The 19,979-nt window shown below is 53.3% G+C and overlaps 1 protein-coding gene and 1 long non-coding RNA gene across 4 annotated transcripts in view; one reads left to right on the top strand and one right to left on the bottom strand.

The window, feature by feature from the left end:
- TTC28 (tetratricopeptide repeat domain 28) overlaps positions 1-19,979 on the bottom strand; it is a 740,148-nt gene that overhangs the window by 7,432 nt on the left and 712,737 nt on the right. For 2 of the 3 annotated variants that reach the window (XM_033233089.1, XM_033233091.1), the window contains 6 exons: positions 11,305-11,484; positions 8,521-9,241; positions 6,078-6,202; positions 3,235-3,466; positions 2,544-2,620; positions 750-773 (listed from right to left, as the gene is read on the bottom strand). In XM_033233089.1, the coding sequence (XP_033088980.1) occupies positions 750-773; positions 2,544-2,620; positions 3,235-3,466; positions 6,078-6,202; positions 8,521-9,241; positions 11,305-11,484 (1,359 nt within the window). The remainder of the gene's footprint in view (positions 1-749; positions 774-2,543; positions 2,621-3,234; positions 3,467-6,077; positions 6,203-8,520; positions 9,242-11,304; positions 11,485-19,979) is intronic. The other variant, XM_033233090.1, reaches the window with a different exon arrangement.
- LOC117096130 lies at positions 3,483-12,623 on the top strand. Its single transcript, XR_004442357.1, has 4 exons — positions 3,483-4,034; positions 4,395-4,573; positions 7,347-8,132; positions 8,585-12,623. It is a non-coding gene; the product is annotated as an uncharacterized LOC117096130 (long non-coding RNA).

The raw sequence follows: 19,979 nt of genomic DNA on the forward strand, positions 1-19,979 counted from the left end.
AGACTTGACCTGTTATTCTTATGTCACCTGTCACTGGCATCGCTAATGACCCTCACAAGTGTAGCCTTTGAGATTCTTTTCCAGGTGCATTCATACCTACTGTCCTGCTGTCCTCTCTGTGGGAAGCTGATGGGGCAGTGGGGCAAGAGGCTGTGTGGGGCAGGAGAGGCTGTGTGGCCTCCTGGGGCTGGGGCCGGGTTCTGCTTCCAGCCTCATGTCTTCCCTCAGGTGTGGGAGAGCCTCACAGGAGAGGCCATGGAGAGTAGAAGGGGTGAGTTGGGACCGGCCACCTCCCTCTTTCTTAAGTCATCTTTGGGATCTTGAGGTGGATGGCGAAGAGGAACCTGGTTACATCTTAGAGCCTCACAGCTTGACGAGTAACCCACGTGGCCCACTCGAGTGTCCACTTCCTTTCAGATTTCAGGGTCTCTGGCCTCTCCTCAGGGGTCTGTGTGTGGGTTCACAGAGTGTCACTCACTTAAAGCTGGTTCTGCTCCTGCTGTTGTGGTGGACCTTAAGAGGTCAATCAAGGACACAAGAAGGGTGGAGCAGGAAGAGGGGAGCCAGAGCAGAGGAGGGGACAGGCCGCCGGAGCCAACGGCAGTGGGCATCTGCCTGGAGCGCCACAGCCTGTGTGGCTCCGTTTGACAGCACGTGCACCCCGAGCTCAGAGCCTGCCCAGGGGAACTCGGGGGTGGGTGGGTTGAGGGGCTCACCTGACAACAGTTGCTACTTAAAGTAGTACTCACCATTCCAACCATATTTTTAACAGCCTTCGGCCAGCAGATTATAAGAAAAAGAAAGAAAAAGAGAGAGAAAGAAGAGAGTTTAGACTCAAGCACAGGCTGTTATGCAACATGAGCTGATCACTGTTTAGGAAGCGCCACACCAGGCCCGCGGCTCTGACCGGGAGGGGAGAGGAGCAAGAGTCAGCAGGGGACACACAGGAGAACGGACAGCCACACCCAGGCCAGCCGCGTGCGGATCCAGGGGCTCAGGGGCAGCAGCAGCCAGGCCTCCCTTCCCAGCCAGTAGAGGCTCAGTGGGGGAAAGAGCACAGCGGGCGTTTGTAGCCAGCTCAGGAAACCAAAGTCCCTGGTTCCCGAGTGACCCAGGAAAGATCCACCAGCTGCCACCACTGGGGGCAGCCTCGGGACACATCCCTAGGGCCCGACAGCATATCAGGCAGAAAGTCCCTGTGTTCTCATTAAAAGCAAGAAATTAAGCAACTGGGTTTTTTGGCCTCTCAGCACAGCCCTGCAAATGGAATATAATTTTGGCTTTCAGATTTTGTAGAACACAGACCTCTAGACTGCCTGGGTTCAGGATGCTTTAATACACAGTATCCTGGAAGTGTTTTCCTGATGCTATTCAACAAGCAGGCATAACACACTTATTACAAAATGAGCAGGGACTCAGCCAAGGGTACAGGTCACTGCTGGTTCTAAGTTCCAAATCCATGTGGAAACAGCCCCAGGTAGCACTCAGAGTTTCAGAGGCTAATACGAGATGGAACAACTTTATTTCTCCATAGAAATATTTCTGCTTAAGTGAAATTTGCTGGCAAATATCTCTAACAACAACATATATTACTTTTTCAAATTGTTACACTCCAGAATGGCCAGAAAAGCAGCTCTGTGCTCTTCAAGGGCTGCTCCGGCCTCCAGAAGTGCTCCCACAGCTGTCCCCCTAGGGCTTGGTCCAGACCCTCACCGGCCAGAATGCAGTGGTGCAGCATGGGTACTAAGAAGCTCCCAGGCCAAGCTGCAAAGGACCCACATGATGCTAAGAACTGGAACCCTCTGAACTCCTGAACTAGATCCATATTTTCCTAAAAGAAAGCACATCTGCTAAGCAGTATCTTGCATTAGAGTTGCTCCTGTGTTCACTGCTTTGCCTCAGTGACTATCTTGTTTCGTTATGGTAAGTACTTTGATCAAAGAAGTATGGGAACACCTGCAGCTGTCCTGGCAGGCTGGCCCCACACCTGGTGGCTTAGGGAGGGTGGCTGTAACTCTTGTCAATCAGCTGAAAAAGTTGGTGGTGAGGAGGACAAGGTTCAGGAGACCACTGAATGGAGATTTCAGGAAATGCCCTGAGACCACAGGTGACAGGGGCCCCATAAGCATCCTCTGAAGGCCCTTGATGCTCAGCACCCAGTGAGAACACTATGCAAACCTGCCCCTCTGTGCCCTGCTGAGTCAAGCACCCAGCTTCACCCTGGGGTTGGCCGCATAGCTTCATCAGGGCCACAGGTGCACCTGACAATGCCAATAGTGGCCAGTGTCTGCTGGCACGGCCTCCCATCCTGGGAAGGGGCAGCACTGCTGGCACGGATGCCTTGGCATCATAGATGGAAATAGCAGGTAAACAGCACTTGCCAGGGAGGGCTATTCTCTTAACTACCAGCCCTCACCTTCTTCAAATCACAAAGGCAATGAGACTGCATTAATTTACAGGTTCCTATTTAGGGCCAAGTTGCTCTGCCTTTCCAAATCAGCATGGGCCTCAGGCCCTGGCTCAGCCCTCCAGGCTCGACTTACCCGGCTGATGAGCTGCTCTCCAGTCTCCGAGGCAGTGATGAGTTTGCAAAGGGCTTGGAGGGCAGGATTGGGCAGACCTAAACCAAGGAAAAAGGGTAGAAGTTATTCAGAAGAGCCTCTGCACCCAAAAACCTTCCCAGGGGAAAGAACCCTAACTCCTTGGCATCGGTGGCATTTTTCAGAAGCTCAGCACAGCTGGACATGTGTGTCTGTGTGTGACTTGGAAAAGGACAGTGTGGTCTCCCAGGAAGGTGGGTAGAAGTGGGGTGAGTCCTGACCCTGCCACAGTCCTCTAGGCCTGGCCACGCTCCAAGGACCCAGGCAGTACCACCCCAAGTCAAGCACCCAGCTTCACCCTGGGGTTGGCCCGCACAGCTTCATCGGGGCCACAGCTGCTGATGACAATGGAAGTAGTGGCCAGTGTCTGCCAGCATGACCTCCCGTCATCCCGGGAAGGGGCAGTGCCAGCTGGGCGCAAATGCCTGCCATCACAGATGGAAACAGCAGGTATATGGCACTTGTTTCCTCCAGGGGTGGAGATGCTTGTGTCTGGGACCCCTTGCCATTTCTCAGAACACCCTGCTTCTAGCTGGGAGATCCAGCATCCTCATGAATGCGGGGCCCAAGGCCACCAACTGTTCCACCTGCTGTCAGCCAGACCTGTTGCCCCAGCCCTACACCCGCAGCTCACCCAGCAGGGACTGGAGGGTGCTGCTGCACTGCTGGAGCCGGTCACCCGGGTCGGAGGTTGGGAAGAAGACAGCTGCTGGCAGGCCGCTGGTTGGGGGGTCCAGCCGGAAGCCCACAGCGGTGAGGAGGGCCTGCCAGCCAGGGATGCCGCCCACTTTGTTCTCCACGCTCTGCTGGGACGTGTACATGGCATTGCGCTGCCCATTCTGGATGCGCTGCAGGGACTTTTCCACCTGGGGGGAAATTGGGGGTGAGTCAGAGATCCAGGCCAGCCCTGGTTTCTGTCCACATGGCTTTGAGGGTACACAAAGCCCCAGGGGTGAAGCAAGGCTGACTGCTGCAACCCCACATGGCCCACGTGGCCAGGCCTGAGGATGTGATCTTGCGAGGGAGGGCACAGAAGGGAAGGGTTTTACAATCAGAGCCCTCAAGGGCTGGTGCAACAGAAGGATTCTGTCCCTCCCCTAAACCAACCCCTTGCACACTCTCCACAGACAGTAAAGCAATGTGTCTGAACACACAGGGGCCTGCCTCAAACCATGTAATGGCTCCTGCCCACTAGGATAAACCCTCAGGCCCTTCAGGAACCCCCTCGCTGCCCACAGCCCAGCGCCATCATGGGGTCTTGGCTGGCAATGCCCTTCTTCCCCATTCTTCCCACTCAGCCTTCGTCTCTCCGCACTGGCCTCTGGAGCCTATACCTCCCTCCACCGGGAAGTGTCCTCCTGTCATCCAGGGCCTGAACAGTTGCCTGCCACTTCTACGCTGGTCACCCAAGTCACTGCTGCATGAACTACATGAGTGAGTGTTTTAACAGTAGTGCAGGGTCTCAAGGCTAAGTGGGGACAGCTGAGAGGCGCAGTGGCTCACACCTGTAATCCTAACACTTTAGGAGGCCAAGACGGGTAGATCACTTGAGTTCAGGAGTTCAAGACAAGCCAGAGCAACATAGTGAGACTCCAGCTCTATACCCCGTCCCCCACAAAAAAACACCAAATAACAGTAGTGCAAACAGCTTTCATCGGGCCTCCCTGGGCCTCTCTCTAGCGGAAACCCCTGTCCACTCTGGGATGTTGGTGCCCTGTGAGGCACATGTGCCCTCAGTGGAGGGGCATGAGTGCTCCAAGATGACCTGAGGCTTTTTTTTTTTTTTTTTAACAGTAAACACTGGGACGCCAGAGCACAGGCGTCCCAGACCGGAGGAAGTGTGTACTCACATCAGCCAGGAGGAAACAAGCCTGCCTGGGAAGGCAGAAGATCAGCCCTGGCTGTCACTTGGGCAGGGCGGGCCTCCAAGACACTGCCTACTGGATCAAGGAATATCCAGGAGGTGTTAGAAGGTAGGGGCTGGGGAACTTGACCCATGGCCCCCACACTCCTGCATCCACCCCAGGAGATAATACCAAGGAAAAAGAGGAAACCCTTAAATGGGCCTGAGGGGCCTCAAGGCCATGTGGGGGCAGCTGAGAGGCCTGGCCTGGGAGGAGGTGGCTAATGGGTAGAGAAGGCAGTTCCATTACGCCAAAAAAGCAGTGTGCAGTGGCAGCAAGGACAGAGGGACTTTGCGGGTGACGGGACCTGAGAACTGAAAGGCTCTAGGCAGTTTCCAGATAAGGGGTAACAATGGAGCGGGCCTCCCAGCACCCTGGGCGTTGGCCTCCTCGAGCCAACTGGGGGAATGCTGGGGGCTTCCTCGTCACAGTGTTCACATACTGATTACTTTCAGGCCTGAGGAGACCCTAAGCTTAAGAAATGTGTGTGACTCTATCCTCAGAGGTGCATGGAGAGCTACCACGCAGAGGCCCAGGTGCCACAGGTCTGAACAGAGGGACCTGATCAGACCCAACCCACGGGCAAAAAGTTTGCGTAGCCCAGGAGACATGCTTACTCCCAGGCCTGCATGGATGCTGCCCTAGATCCTCCATCTTAACCATGGACGTAGCCAGGCTGTGCAGCAACCAGCCTGCAAGGAGGCCCTGGGGTCTGTGGCAGATTTGGAAGGAGCTTGGCTGTGGCATGGCTGTTCACCCACACTGCATGGGCCCCAGGCTGGCACTGGGCTAGGAAGATGTGGGGTGGGCTAGGGCTGGTCTTTCTGGCACAGCACTCTAAATGATTTGAAATGGCCTTCCAGGTTGTTCCCGAGGTAGAAGGATGAAACAAGTTTGATGTCACTGCTTCTTGACTCCACTGACAACATTTGCACCTGTAGATGTGGGCCCTCCATTTGTGCTCTCACCTGGGCTCCACAGATGTTGGGGCAGGCTGGTCAAGGGCATGATCAAACTTGGACTCATTAGGGGCAGACTGGAGTCATCTGATGGTAAAATAGGACTCTACTGTGCGGCGAGTACTCGCATTTTCTCAAATCCTCATGATAACCTTGAAATATTCAACTGTTATCACCCTTTCCAGATGAGAGCACTGAGGCTCGGAGAGCCAAAGTGACTTGTCCAAAGCCACATGACCTGGAAGCTGCTAGGGTGTGGGTCACTGTCATTGGCTGCCCTTCCCCCAGGGTCCTGGCGAGTACTGCTACAGCCGCCTGTATGGCACCACCCACCGTGCCCACCCCTCAAGCCAGTGGGCTCATCCTGGGGACGTCTGCAGAAGCACCCTGGGGATGCTGCCCACTTTGTGCATCACGCTTTGCTGGGACATGGGTCTCCCAAGCAGGCTTATCCCAGGGACGTCTGTGGAAGCCGGTCAGTGCCGTCCTGGACATGGCCCCAGTCATGATGTCCTCTCCACCTGCTCACATCCCGATGTAAGGAAACCCTTGCCTTCCCCTTCTTGCACAGCACTGCCAGCTCTTGTTGAGTTCAGGGTGCCCGACCCCCTTACCAGGTGCAGCAGCACTCGCAGGGCATCCCGCGCGCGCTCCGGGTGCTGCAGGATCTCTGTGAGGGCCTGGCCGATAAGTGATGAGGGGCTGTTCAGCTTAACATCACTCCCGATGAGCATGAACCCTGCAGAGAGCAAAGGAGGACACCCTCAGCAGAGCAGCTGGAGACCCCAGCCCCACCCCGGCTTCTAGGGCTCACTTATGCCTCAAGGTTAACCCAGCAGAAAGAGCAGGGCCTGGCAGGGGAGCAGCTCACAGGCTAGACTGGGGCATCTGACTCACTGGATGGTGATGTGGCACCCCTTTGTCCCCTTCCTTTTAAGAATCAATATTGCTTAGCTGTTCAGGTAAGTGGGGCCTGCTGTTTTGCACAAAGGAGCCAAGGGAAGTACAGTGGGAAAACCTGCCTTTTTTTCCCTGAAATTTCATCTGTGTCTATCCTCAGGCCTTTAGGAGGGGACATGCCAGGGCAGGGAGGTGCACGTATCTCCTCCTTGGGGCCACGGGGAGGCAGGGAGTGGCTACTCCTCCAGTTCTAAACCAGCAAACAAGTTCGGCTGGGAAAGACCAGCTGGGCTGAGGAGCACAGCATCCCACCGTTCCTTTCCACATTGCCTTCCAAAACAGGGCCTGGGGGAGCAGGTTCCTCAAGCCCACGGGCAACTTTAGGACCAGCCTGCCCCCAAATCATGCAGGGAAAGGGTTTTCTAAGAGAATGAGCTGTTTTTAAAGGGAACAGGAGAGCATCACTAAAAATGGTTTCATCCAGAACAAAGTTGTGACTTACATTATCTATCAACAAAACTAAACAAACAAAGACCCTTTTCAAAATGCCATGCCCGTAAGCACACTAGACAGACCTGCAGAGACAGGAAAGGGGCCAGGTCCCCACAAGCCCTGCAGTAGGTTTTGTGGGATGCTGTGGGGCCCAAAGCCCCTTCTGACTGCCAGGAGCATGTCGCACAGGACTTGTATGATGAGGACGATAATGGAAGCCACAGGGGTCACCTCTACTTTCTGTGTCTCCTAAGAGCAGGAGAAGCAGGTGAGCAGCCCTCCGTGCCTGCCTGTGCATGCTCCGCCTGGCAGAACCAGGGGATGGCCATGAGGTGAGTAGGCAGGGCGGGGTATGTGCCTGTTGGACCAACTAAATGCTTTTCAGCCGCATGAAGAAACAGGAACAATTCTATTTTGTTTTTTGAATAGCTCTTTGAAAAATACTCCAGTTGTGTTTGTAAAGTAAGCAAAATGTTTCCATCTTTCAACAGCATGACGCATCCACCTGGCACCAGCACCTGGGGCTGCCAGGCAGCCACCCCTGCAGCTGTGTTGTTGGCTGGCTGACAGGGCCCGGCAGTGCTGTGGCTCCACCCCAGGGCTGACCCACTTTTGGAAAATGACACCAGCAGTATCAGGATGTATCAACTGGATGTATGTTAAGAAAACAGGATTTTTGGTAGTCCTCTGTTTCCCAAAGTTTGAGACACTTTCAGACACTCTGCTTTGCAGTTATGGCTGACGTTACCCATGGAGGGGGACTTTTGCTTTGCTCTAACTTTTCGTAACACTCTGGGGAGTTTCAGGGGCCAATGCTGAGAGAAGACCACAGGCTGATGCATCATGAGGCATGTGGGTAAAACAGCCCTGGCTGGCTGAGAGGCCAGTGAGGGAATAGGCCCAGGGTTTGGTTTGTACTCTGTGAGTCTTGGCCTGGCAGGGTCTCCTGCACAGCAGAGCCCTCTGAGTGGCTGCTGTGGGCAGCTTTCCACAGGGACCCCAGGGGAAGCAGGTTGTTGCCTAGAGCTGAGAGGCAGCTCTGTACGTGCCTGCCTTCCCACCGCCCCTGTGAACAGATGTCACAGGAACATTCTCTCTTTACTCCCTAGACCCTCCAGGCAGGCCCACTAAGAGAATGTATTCTAGAACATGCAGGGCCGGAAGCTTCACAAAATATTCAGTACACTCCTCACAGATCTTCTCAAATGTGGACCGGGTGGTGTCATCGGCACCACCATCATCCCCTTGTTACCGCTGAGGACACTGCTTCAGAGAGCGTAAGTAACCTATCTCAGGCCACACAGCCAGGACATGGAGCTAGATCCATCCTAAGTCTTTCTACCACACACTCTTTTCTACAGTCATGGTTTCAGTGAGGGTGCAATGGAATGGGTCATCCAGTGTACAGTGACATCAGGAGGAGTTTCACATTCACACTCCCATGGCAAATGGTTCAGTTGCTCCCTGGTCCAAAGATGATCTTAATAGTAGGAAAAACTCATTTGGCAGAAGGAAAACTCAGCACACAGGCTCTCTCCCTGAGTCTTCTGCAGCTGGCCCTGCCCTGCCCTCCCCTCCCCAACCCCACTTGTAGAATAAAGTCAGGGGGCTGTGAGGACTGAGCCCCAGGCCTTGACAGGCACCCGCAGCCGGCCGAACTCCCACCTGCCCAGTTGGAGGGGTGTGAGAAGGCCTTGCTGCTCTGCACCACCTTCATGGCCTCCCCCAGGGCGGCGCTGGCTTTCAGGCCATTCAGCAGGGATGAGTAGAAGGCATGGATGAACATCTTAGAAGCAGCCACTGGCACAGGCCACAGAGACACGAGGACACACTGAGCGCCGGCAGCCAGGAAGGCCCTTGTCAGCGCGATGACTCCGTCGGCTGTGACTTTGCTGTTGGACTCCTGGGAGGAACCAAGCACCACCAGCTTCACCGGCAGCTGCAGGTCCAGGACATCGGCGGCCGTGAGCAGCAGCTCCTGCAGGGGCGGGCAGTCCGAGATGCTTTCCCCGTCACTGGCGTCGTCCTGCACCCGCAAGGACTCAGGGATCGTGTAGGGGTGGCCGAAGGAGCTCTTGCTGCTGGCAGGGTTGCCGTCCATGCTGGGCGTGAGGACCAAGGCCGACAGCTTCCAGGAGATGTGGGTAGCAAAGTGGACGCACTCAGCCTGGGTCAGGGCGCTCATGACCCTCTCCTTGGTGGCTACACTGCCCACTAGGGGCTGGCAGCCCAGCAGCTCGGACACCATGTAGGCCTCTTCCTCAGCCGATGGCATGGGCCCCCACAGCCACCTGTCCATCACGGCTGATGGGAGCTTGGGGTTGCCGATGACAGCCGCCATGGATGTGGAGCTGGAGTATGTGGGCGGGTTCTTCCGTAAGTGAGACTAGGAGGGGAGGGGACAAAGCAGACCACCTGTCAGACAGAACAGCCAGGCTGCCCGGCAGTGGAGAGCTGAGCACAGGGATGGTCAGCTCTCTGCTGGTTGAGCTTAAATCCACCTGTTTCCCCAGTCACCTCATTCACTCTTATTTTTCAACATCTTTTTGACACTGGTGCCTAACTTACTGAGAATCATGCCTGCTGTGATGAGCCCTTGAAAATCATCAGGATTGGATGGTAGGGGTCCTGAGAGGACTGGGGGAGGAGGCCCTGATATGACAGAGTGGAGAGAGCCCCTGGAACCCAGGATGGCCAGCCTGCTCCACAATCCTCATCCCCACAGACCTCCCTGTGTAGCTCCTAAATAAGAGGAAAGCCACTCTTGATAAGTCAGGGACTTTGAAGAGTGATTTTGTTTAAATCGTGCAAACAAGCAAGTCGGTCTTGGGGAGACAGGGCTAAACTAAGTCCTTTAAGAAGCTCTACATACTAGATTCTAGTTCCCTTCTGCCTTATATGCTGCAAAGTAGAAAGTATCACTGAATGAGAAAATCAGCATAAAGAAGCCCAATAATGTCTGCCTGAGTTTCCCCTATGATGACTTTTGGTACTTTTTGGGAAACATTAAGTATGAAGTTACTTCAAAATAATTTTTTGGTGCCTCTGCTTGGTGATGCCTTAAACTCTGGGTAAGAGAAACACCAGGTGCCTGTCAGGAGATGGCCTCTTCCAGGTCTCTGGTTAAGCTACAAACAGCTAGCTGGCTGTTGTTATCAAAATAAAAGTTTTCTGAAGGTGGAGGCATCTGATACCCAGAGTGCTGCTATAAGCCAGGGCAGTGGGCCACTGGGTGGCAGGAGTGTCGAGAAGGACAGCTCGATTCCTATCTGGGATTCAGAATCAGCCATGGAAACTTGAGAAACCTAGAGAAAATAACTTCTTTCACTTTGAACTGATTCTTTTGCTTCATAAGAAAAGTATTATCCAGCTACAAAAATGGTCAAAATTCAGATCTGCAAAAACCCATGAGGCAGAAACTGACCCCACTTAGGCCACACCAATGAGCAAGTCATCAAAGCGGGCAAGACAGGTCCTGTGGGGGCCACCCATGCACAGGGCCCAGCCTTGGTTCCTAACCCTGCCTATGCTTTCCACCACTGTAAAGAGGACCATCTGGGTAAGACCTGTCCCATCCGCCATGGAGTATTAGGGCAGATGGGGTCTGAGGGCTCTGAGAGCAGCTGGCAGCTCGAGGGCATCCAGAGTTGGAGGATGGAGCAATGCAAGCCCTGTGGTAAAGACAGTCCTGCAGCCGAGCAGGCAGGGATGCTGCAAGTGGAGTGCGAGGCGGGTGCGGAGCCCTGTGGGGGTCTCTGAGAGTTTGGAGAAGGGGAAGAAGATTAAAGTTTGGCTCAAAAGTTTCTAATCAGGTGGGCAGGGCCAAGGGTGGCAGTGGGGTGAGACCCATGACTCAGGGTGGCCCACTGTTACTCTCTTGATTTTGGGTGTTTCTTTCCAAACTGATTATTCTTGCTCAATGAGACCTGAGTCCCTGCCTGTCCCCTGAAAGCCACCTGACTTGTTTTTAGTTCCATTGGCCTGTTGGACTGTTTTCTACTCCACTCCACTCTTGCTTGTCTGCCTTCCCTGCCTGGGGCCCAGCCAACAGTCAGCTCAAGGGCCAGGTGAATTTGGTGGCTCTGCTCCGCCCACTGGGCATCGTGTGGATGGTGGGTGACCAGCCCCCTCAGGTGCTCAGTCAGGCCTCAAGCTTCACTGTGTACCTCAGAGCAGCTCAGAACCCTGATGTCACAGCAAAGAAACTTAGACATGACACAAATTGTGGCTGCCCGAGGCAGCAAAGAATGGCCAGGGATCATGAGGGCCGAGCCCCACTTTTGGACAGACCTACTCTAAGGTTATGCTACCTGCATGCAAATCATAAAATCAACACTTTTGAGGAGATCACAGCTATGCCTTAGCAACACAGCCCAGTCCAACCAGATAGACAGTGCCTCCAGACCCGAGAACAAGCCCCTGGCCCCCTACCATGTGTGTGAGCCTTACCTTGGACTGCACGCTAAGGGAACGGATGGAAGGGACAGCAAGGAGGCCGAAGCGCTCGTAGAGGTACTCGTTGGAGGAGCTTCCCTTCAGGAGGGCGAAAGGAATGAGGTAGAGCTCCCCCTCTAGAACCAGGATGAGCTGCCGGTGCCGGCCCACGGGGCCGCTGGAGTGCATCAGGCCCTGTGGAGCAAGCATGGAGAGGCTGACATGGGAGGCCCAGGAGGCAGGGGTTTCAGGCACCAGGACAACCCTGAGCCATAGCCTGGACGATACAAGTATGAGGAGGTGAGGCCTGCGGGTGTGTGGGGCACCGTGGGGTGTGAGGCGCCATGGGGCATAGGCTGAGCTGCAGCCCTGCAGGAGCATCACCAACTGGCATGCCTGCTCGTGGACTGGCAAGGGCTGGCCTGGCAGCGTCCATCTGCCTCACAGTCCTGAGAAGGTTAGAGGACAGTTTCTTGAAGTTCACAAGAGCCTGGAGTGGGTGGGAGACCGGCCTGTACTGCACAGGCACCCTGAGAAGGGGTGGGAATGGCCCCTCTCAAAACAAGATCTATTTTCCATTTCAATGGACAAGAGGCTAGAAAATCAGAGGGAGGATGGGAGGTCTGGGGGCTGGCATGACAGCCCCTGGAGAAGGGGATGGGCTGGGTTCTAGGACCTTTTGTGACTTCCTCTGAGGGAAGAGTGGCCCCTTGGCTTTGGGCTCGGGAGGTGCTGTCCCCACTTGTTCCCTCTGGGGATGTCAGGGGACCCAACGCATGGATGACTCCCATCCCTCTTGACAGGCTGGGCATGAGGACCCACGGCAGGGTGTGCACAGGGCCACAGGAGACATAGGCTCATTCCCATTCATTGCAGAACAAGGCTAAGGCCACGGGCATCTTAGAGCAGCAGGCAACAATCCTGGAAGCTGGGTTCACACAGACTGAGGTGAACAAAGAAGTGGTGTGGAAGCTGCTGCTGTAGTCCAGAGCCTGCCAAGAATGTCCCAGGTCCACAGAGCCTGCGCAACACTGGGTGGCAGGGGCGGGGCTGGCCTGCCCCCAACCCCGTCTGCTGAGGAGTGGCTGACAAGCGGACACCCACCAGGCTGCCACTCGCTTATGCCAGGGGAAGCAAATGTGCTTGCTTGACCCGTCTGATGTGCTGCCGTGGGCACTTGGCTGAGGGTGGCAGGGCACTTGGCTAACCCGAAGTGACACATGCCTGGCAGGATGTTCAGTCTCTGTAAACCCCTATGGGGTTTGTTTTCTTTCTTTTTTAAAAAAAAGTCTAGCTCCATCTAGCGAAAGCAGAAATAAAAATTATTAGGCCAATTTGTTTTTGGTTTGTTCGCTGTAAGAGCTACAGTAGAGCCAGGCACTACAGGCTCATGCCTGTAGTCCCAGCACTTTGGGAGCCCAAGGCGGGCAGATTATGAGGTCAGGAATGCAACATGGTGAAACTCCGTCTCTACTAAAAATACAAAATTAGCTGGGTGTGGTGGCATGCATCTGTAGTCCCAACTACTCAGGAGGCTGAGGCAGGAGAACTGCTTGAACCCAGGAGACGAAGGTTGTAGTGGGCCAAACACCAGTGTACTCCAGCCTGGGGGGCAGAGTGAAACTGTGTCTCAAAACAACAACAACAACAAAAGAGCTACAGTATTTCCCAAGAGGAGGTAAATTAATCACTGTGCAATTGTGCAACCTAGGCAGGAAGAAGTAGGGGTGTGTCACAGTGACCCCGACACTGTCTGTGGATGAGCTCTGGGTCAGCACAGGGAGGAGAAAGAGCTGCAGGCACCTGGGCCCCATGGTCTGCCATGGGCCACACCTGAGCTCCCCAGCTGGCTCCGTAGGTAGAGGTGGCTCAGGGGGCTGCTCTGGAGGGGAGTGCCACCACACCGTGGAGGTGTGCCAGTGAACCTCGAACCAGCCGCAGTGGCACAGCTGATGCTGCCCTGACCCTGGTGACAGGGTCAGCGGCTGTGACAGTAATGGCCACCTGCTGCTCAGTGAGAACTGTGCTGCCTGAGAATGGGTAGGGTGGGGCTTGAGCCACTTGCCATGTGTAAAACTGGACCCACCCTCCACTGTTCCAGAGTCACAGGGCTTTGTTGTGACAAGATGCCAGCCCCAGCCCCGCAGGTCCTCCCTGGGCTCCTGCTACCCAGGCCCAAACGGCAGTAAGTTTCTGTCAGAGGTCATCCCACAGGCTACTGCCTTCACCAGGACACACGCCACTCATAGACAAGTCCCTAATGACAGCACCTAACTGTGTGAACCAGACGGAAGCTTGGCAAGCTGAAAAAAGGAGAAGTGAGGCTGGAATCCACGCAGAGCAAACATTCACTGGCAGCACTTCTTTGTAGAACCTGCTAACTCTACCCACAAAACCTCATCTGCGGCACAAGCCTAATGATCAGAGAATGCATGTCCTTGAAGGCAGCTTGTCTGTCTGCTCCGACACTCCACCAGGGTGGGGGGCATCTCTTGTGGCCCTGTTGTCAGAAGTCTCCCAAGCTGGGCCTCGGCTTTCCCATCAGCCACTGAGTGGTGTCTGTCATGTGCCTACTGGGGATTGTAGGGAAGTCAGATAAATTTAGGACATGGTCCCTGCTTGCAAACTTATGATGATGTACTTAGAAAACTAAAATGCACACAAGAGGCCATTGCTGAGTGAAACTTGGTATTGTCAAATGTAACAGCCTCAGGGCAGCATGGCAACCCCAGAACCGGGAGAGCCTATCCAGGCTGACACTGGGTCCACCCAGGAGGCTGCTCTGGTCCATGAGAACTGGGGAAGGCCTGGCCTGGGCACATGCTATTGCCAGGTGAGCACAAGGCTAGAGAGGGACATGGAAGCCAGACTGGGAGGGCGCTGAAGATCAGGCAAGAAAGTGTGGTTCTTGTTGGCTGTCAGGACCTGCCATGCCTTCTCAAGCTGAGCCCTGCAAAGCATTGAGAGGCAGCCTGCCTGCCTGAGGGAGAGGGGGCTATGTCCGGGAGTAATTCAGACCAGGGCATGCCCACCGAGAGAGGAGACAAGGAGACTTGCTGGGACTCAGTGAGAGTGACCTTAGCGGGTGAGGAGAAGTCTGAAATCCAGGCTGGGAGATAGGGAGACTGTTATCTGAACCTCATATCCCAATTTGGAGGTCTGGGTCCTCCCTGCATCATGCCTAGGAGCTGGTACCGAGCTTGGCACATGCATACAACCCTGGGTGAAGGCCCCCAAATGGGACCCCTGTCCAAACTGTGTGAAATGAGGCAGGTGACAGCCGCAGCTGTTCTCTGAAACGTGTGGGCTTGTGGGGAGACGGGTAGAACAGCAGGCTGACAGCTCCTGTTCAAAGGGGGAAACTGGTTGGACATGCTAGAGACAATGCCCAGGAAACTTGTGAGCTCTGCCTCTGGTGTATGCGTGCTGTCCTTGCACTGAAAGATTAGCTATAATCCAATGTGAACTTGAAAAGGGGAAAGCAAGTGACATCTCTATTCAGCTTACATATCATCAGTCAGCCTACAAAGGAGAGACATTCAAGGAAACACTACTCAGCACCTGGGCCTGTCAGCCTCGGAAAGGGAGTCTGCTGGCCTCTTAATGCTTAGGGTTGAACAATAAAGTGGCTCATGCACCAGCCTTACAGCAGCAACTACCAGAATCTCCAACAGATTCTAACAAAGACTCAGATGTTCTGACCTTTGCAGTTTCCAGTAATGGGATTTCTGAAAGCAGAAGATGACAGGGCCAGGTGCACTAGAATCTGTCCCTTCCCCAGGGGTGCTGCCCTGCGCTCTCACCAAGGGGCTGTGACCCTGACTGTGGCAATGTGAGTCCAGGCAGCAAATGATGCTTGAGAACCTACTGTGTGCCAGGCCAGGTGAGAGAAAAGGGGAAAGACACAGTGCTGGGCAGGCAGGCCACCATGCACAGTATCGTGGGGCTGCCCTGGGGCGTGGTGATGATGGGGTAGCGTGAAGGTGCAGTCTTTGTACAAGGAGAGGGTTGTTCCTTCTGACAGGGTGGGCAGTGAGTGCACTGGAGGTGGCTTTGCACAGCTATTGTCAGTTTACTGTCTCTCAGGTCCTGAAGCCCTTGTCACTATCTACACTGAGACAGGCTGCATTCCTTCGGCTGTTTCTCCCACGACATGCAGGGTGCTGAGCTGTGTCAGTGGAGTGCACTGAGGGGCACTGAGGAGGCAGGAGACCTCCTGTCGGCCTGGGTCAGTGATGGGTGAGGACATCCAGAGGCCTGCCCAGCCGCGGGCCCAGAGCACTGTCCCGTTGCCACCTTGCAGTCTCGGCCTGGTGATGATCTTCCCACATCCTTCTCTACATGGAAACCAGAGCCCCCACACTCCCAAGGCCTCCTGCCTGTGCAGGTGCCTGGACTCCCTGGCACCCATCACCGCTGGAAGCTGATGGCTGCTCTCCTGCCCACACTCGGGGCTACCGCTTGCCAGCAACTCCAAACTGGCTCTGGCTTGGTCAAACAGTGGACATATCTCTGTGTCCTGTGGGCTGAACCACACCTCCTCCCATGTTCATTCTTTACTGGGTACACTCCGTCAGCCCTAGAGAACCATACAGCTTCCCTATATCTTACAATTACTTGCTTCTCATAGGTAATAGTTTTCTATACTGAACGTTGTGGTTTCTGTCTCCAGATGGACCCAGAGGATGAAAAGCTGTGTCCAGTGGCCCGGGAAGGGATGCTGCATGCTGGGGAAAGAATAAGGGTTCTGAGGGGAGGCCTTGACACAGAGTCTGGGGCAGTCTGCCAAGTCAGGGTGCTCCCAGCATCTGGAACTGCTAGACAGGAGGCAAGGGGTGAGAAACCATAGGGTTGAGGGTAGGGGATCTGAGCACTCCAACAAGACACTAACCTCTCTGCACCTTGGTTTCCAAACCCACAGGACAGCACTAACATCCATTCCTCACAGGCCTATGAGGCCAAGGTAGCTGCACAGTGGGTAAAGCATCTAGCCCCATGCCTGGCACTGGTGTGCACTCCAGACATATTGGTCAAATGCGAATTTTCAACTGTCTTCAGTGCTTGGAATAAGGTGACACCGCCCCTATTATTTATACTATTCTTTTCTTCTGGTTCATAATCATTTTTCCAGTAGTATTCATTCCCTTTCTCTCTGGTGTTTACAAACATTCTGTGGCTAAAGCAGACAAATGGTTTCTCTGGGACATCCAGCTCCGAATTTTAACCCAGAGACTATGAGAGACAGATGTCGTCACATCCCCCTCACCTCATCTCCACGTCACTAAGGCTATCATCCACACCTACTTACTGAGCCACCACCAAGTAGTTACCCTGAAGTCCAGTTTCCAAGCCCACAGTTCTCCCAGGCAACCCCCAATGGATCCCGAATGTGTCACTGGGTGGTGAATTCTAATTGGATTGCCGTTTTGGTCAGTGGGGACCTTCTGTATATGCCCTGGTGAGTACAGGTCTTGAGCTCTTCAGAAAGCACTCATAGCGAATGTTATGTTGATCATGTCCTAATCTGGAGTTTAAGAAAGACGTGCTCCCTGTGTATCGCCAAGGTTAGAGGATCTACAGGTGACCCCCACAGGGCACCGGGGAGTTTCCTTTTTGCTGGCAGACACGGCAGGCCTCTCGGGGGTTCACAGTATCAAAGGCCAGAGGAATGAAAATCTCTGATCACCATGGGGGAGAGAAAGAAAATGCCTGGGTCCATAAGCTTTCAGACTGATTAGATTTGGGATGAAATGGACTTTACTGTCTACAGTAAGGATTCCAGAGGCAAAGGGCTGCAGGGTATCCAGGTACCCCAGAACTGTGTATAGGGCTTCAAATTTTTTCCTGACTCATATTTTTGATGGAATAAATTTATCAAACAGAACTGTTTAAGGTAGAGGAACCCTTTCTGTGATGCTTCTGGGAAATCCTGTCACCATGGGTAGATACATACAGTTTCGGCAAAGATCACACACCTCCTGGAAATCACCCTCAACCGTGACTGAAGCCTACCAAGACTGTAGATACTGTATTCCAGCCAGAAATAGAAAAGTGAACATTCAACCCATTCAACTGTATTCTTTGGCCAAACAACAGCCCACTTGTTTGCCTGAAGAACCTAAGAAGGTATTGGAGAAACGTGACCAATGGCCAGCAAGAGCCAGAAGGGCTTGCCTGAAACCCAGGGTCCAATATCAGCCAAATCAGCTTGAAGGGACTGTTCAAGCTGCAGGAGCCTCTGTGTAGTGGGCAGGGTTGGAGGGGCGGAGGGGAGCCTCTCTCTCTATCTTGGCTGAGCTGGTAAAAATGATCCCTCCACCCTTAGTGGCAGAAGACCCTGACCTGCCTGGAACCTGCCAGGGTAAGACTAAGATGGCTGCTTGTTAAACACCAGCTAGAATAGAGCCAGCACCCAGATGACACTCACGTAACAGCAGCCATCCAGGTGAGAATGCCACTTACCACATAAGAGCTTGCTGGTTATCCTGGGTGCTGCCACCACTGGTTTTAGTCATACAGACAGCTTGCAAGTAATTGCCTCCATTTTTCCTCCTCCTAATCAGTTGTGAAAATGCTTGTTGTCCTTGGGTGACGTCTGTCCTCATTTGAATATCACTACAGATGTCTCAATCAGAAATCAATTAGACAGCCTGGTGATGGGGCTGCCAGTCTCAAGGGCCTCATCCTCTACCTCATACTGGAATCTAGGTCTGATTGTTTCTAAGGACAAAAATTCCTTGGCTATACCCAAGCCCCCCAATCTATTTAGAAAACAGGCAGCCACGTGGTCAGTCTCATTCCTGTTGCATCTGTTCTAGGAGAAGCCGACTTATCCTGCTACTTGATTTTGCAAGGGGTATCTTACAAAACACAAGGGAGTCCTTTCCCCCAGGGCAGTGATTACAGTCATGACCCAACCAAGGCCAAGCCACTCTCACGGCGGAGCCCTTGGCAGAGCTAGATGCCTGCTTTTATTCTTAGATGAGAAGTCTCAGCGCCAAGCACTGAGCTCCAGTGCTTGGAAAGCAGTTCAGCAAGCTAACAGACATAAAGAAGTTTTGAATAAGTTTCTAGGATTATAAACAGGTGACTCCACACTTTGTGAATCACAAGCCAAGGTGAATGAGATGTCCTTTTTTTTCTGATCAAAGTCATTTGCTCTTGCTACCTGTCGTAGAACCTTGGTTTTTAAATTTAAATATAGGAAACAGGGAATTTAACTAAAGGGAAATAAAAATAAGGATAACAGAGACTCTATAACTAGAGCAAGTCCAAACTCTAAGGATCCAAAAAGATCCCCAAATCTGAACCTTTGAAGAGTAACTTGACCAAACCTAAGGTATTCCTTAAATCTGGTTCCTTGATTATAGCAGCTGCTGGCTCTGGACGAAGGCCCCAACTGAAAACTGAGGGGTGATTTGGGATCTGAGTGGACGAGTGGCTTTGCCTACAGCAGCCCTGCCAAGCCCTGCCACAAGTTTGCTGCTGAGGGAAGGACACTGGAGAGAACTCTGAGGTAGCCTTGTGCCTTGCGGTGGTGGGGACAGGACTGGTCCAGATCAGTCCAGGGCAAGAAGCAGGGAAGTCCAGGTCAGAGACATGGGTTACTATCCTTCACTCTAATTTAATTAAAAACTAATGCCACAGACACAAACACATCCCAGTAGTCCCTTTCATGCTAAACACTTGTAACTTTTCTTTCATGACATTTTCTCCTTTGGGGACCACATAGGATCTGACTTAATGTTTGATGATGGCTCATGTGCAAATGCAACTGGGCCCTCCTCAAAGATAAGTGGACATGTTCGCCCCATCCTGACAGCAAAGAACAGCGTGGTTCCAGGAAACAGCCATGACAATGTTTCCCTTAAGCCAAATTAAATCACATACTGGTGTAAGGCCTATGGTAAAATATTATTCTGTTCCACTTTTCATACTGTCTGACCTAGTCCCTTAGCAATAGGACTGCGGCTAAACAAAGGCAGTTGTTCAAATAATTATATGCCCCATGTGAAGAGGCTAATCGTTTTAGTCTTGAAGTGTCAGTGATTCACAACCCTGGACTTCTGGCTTTGATGTGTATTCTCGCTGAAAATGTGGAGCAGGGTCTTACTCTGCCTGGCAGCTGACAGCCGCAGATCTGGAGCCAGCTGGCGGTATCATATCGCCCTCTTGTGGCCTCTGGAGCAGTGTGGGGGTGCTTGGCGCCAGAAGCAGGAAAATGATCCAGGCCTCCTCCTCCACCTGGGCAGTGCAGGTGATGTGTGCCGGGCCCTCCAGAGATGATGGGGTCACTGAGGCTGACCTGCCACAATTCGGCATGGCCCACTGGCCTCGGGTGCTGGCCTCCATCACCACCCTTAGCAGTCTGTGAGTGACCAGACATGAGAACACAGGCCCCTGGCCCAGATTTTCACCTGTCTTCCCCAGGTTTAGGACAGTGTGTGCCTGGCACAAATCAGTAAATATCTGTTGAATGAATGAATAAAACTGGGATGGAGACGACTCCTAATTAGACTTCAACTTTTCAGTTAAGTGTTTTTACTGATACACAATGGATCATTTTAGTTAGAAAAGGAATAGTGCTTGCTCTGATGATTTACTTTAATACCTTTAAAAAGGTTTCACTCTGTCTCATTTAAAGCAGCCAGACTCCTTCCCCTGCGTTCAAATACCTGACTCACAAAAGA

Source organism: Trachypithecus francoisi, unplaced genomic scaffold (assembly GCF_009764315.1).
Source record: "Trachypithecus francoisi isolate TF-2019V2 unplaced genomic scaffold, Tfra_2.0 Lachesis_group14, whole genome shotgun sequence".
In the NCBI taxonomy this organism is placed as follows: Eukaryota; Metazoa; Chordata; class Mammalia; order Primates; family Cercopithecidae; genus Trachypithecus; species Trachypithecus francoisi.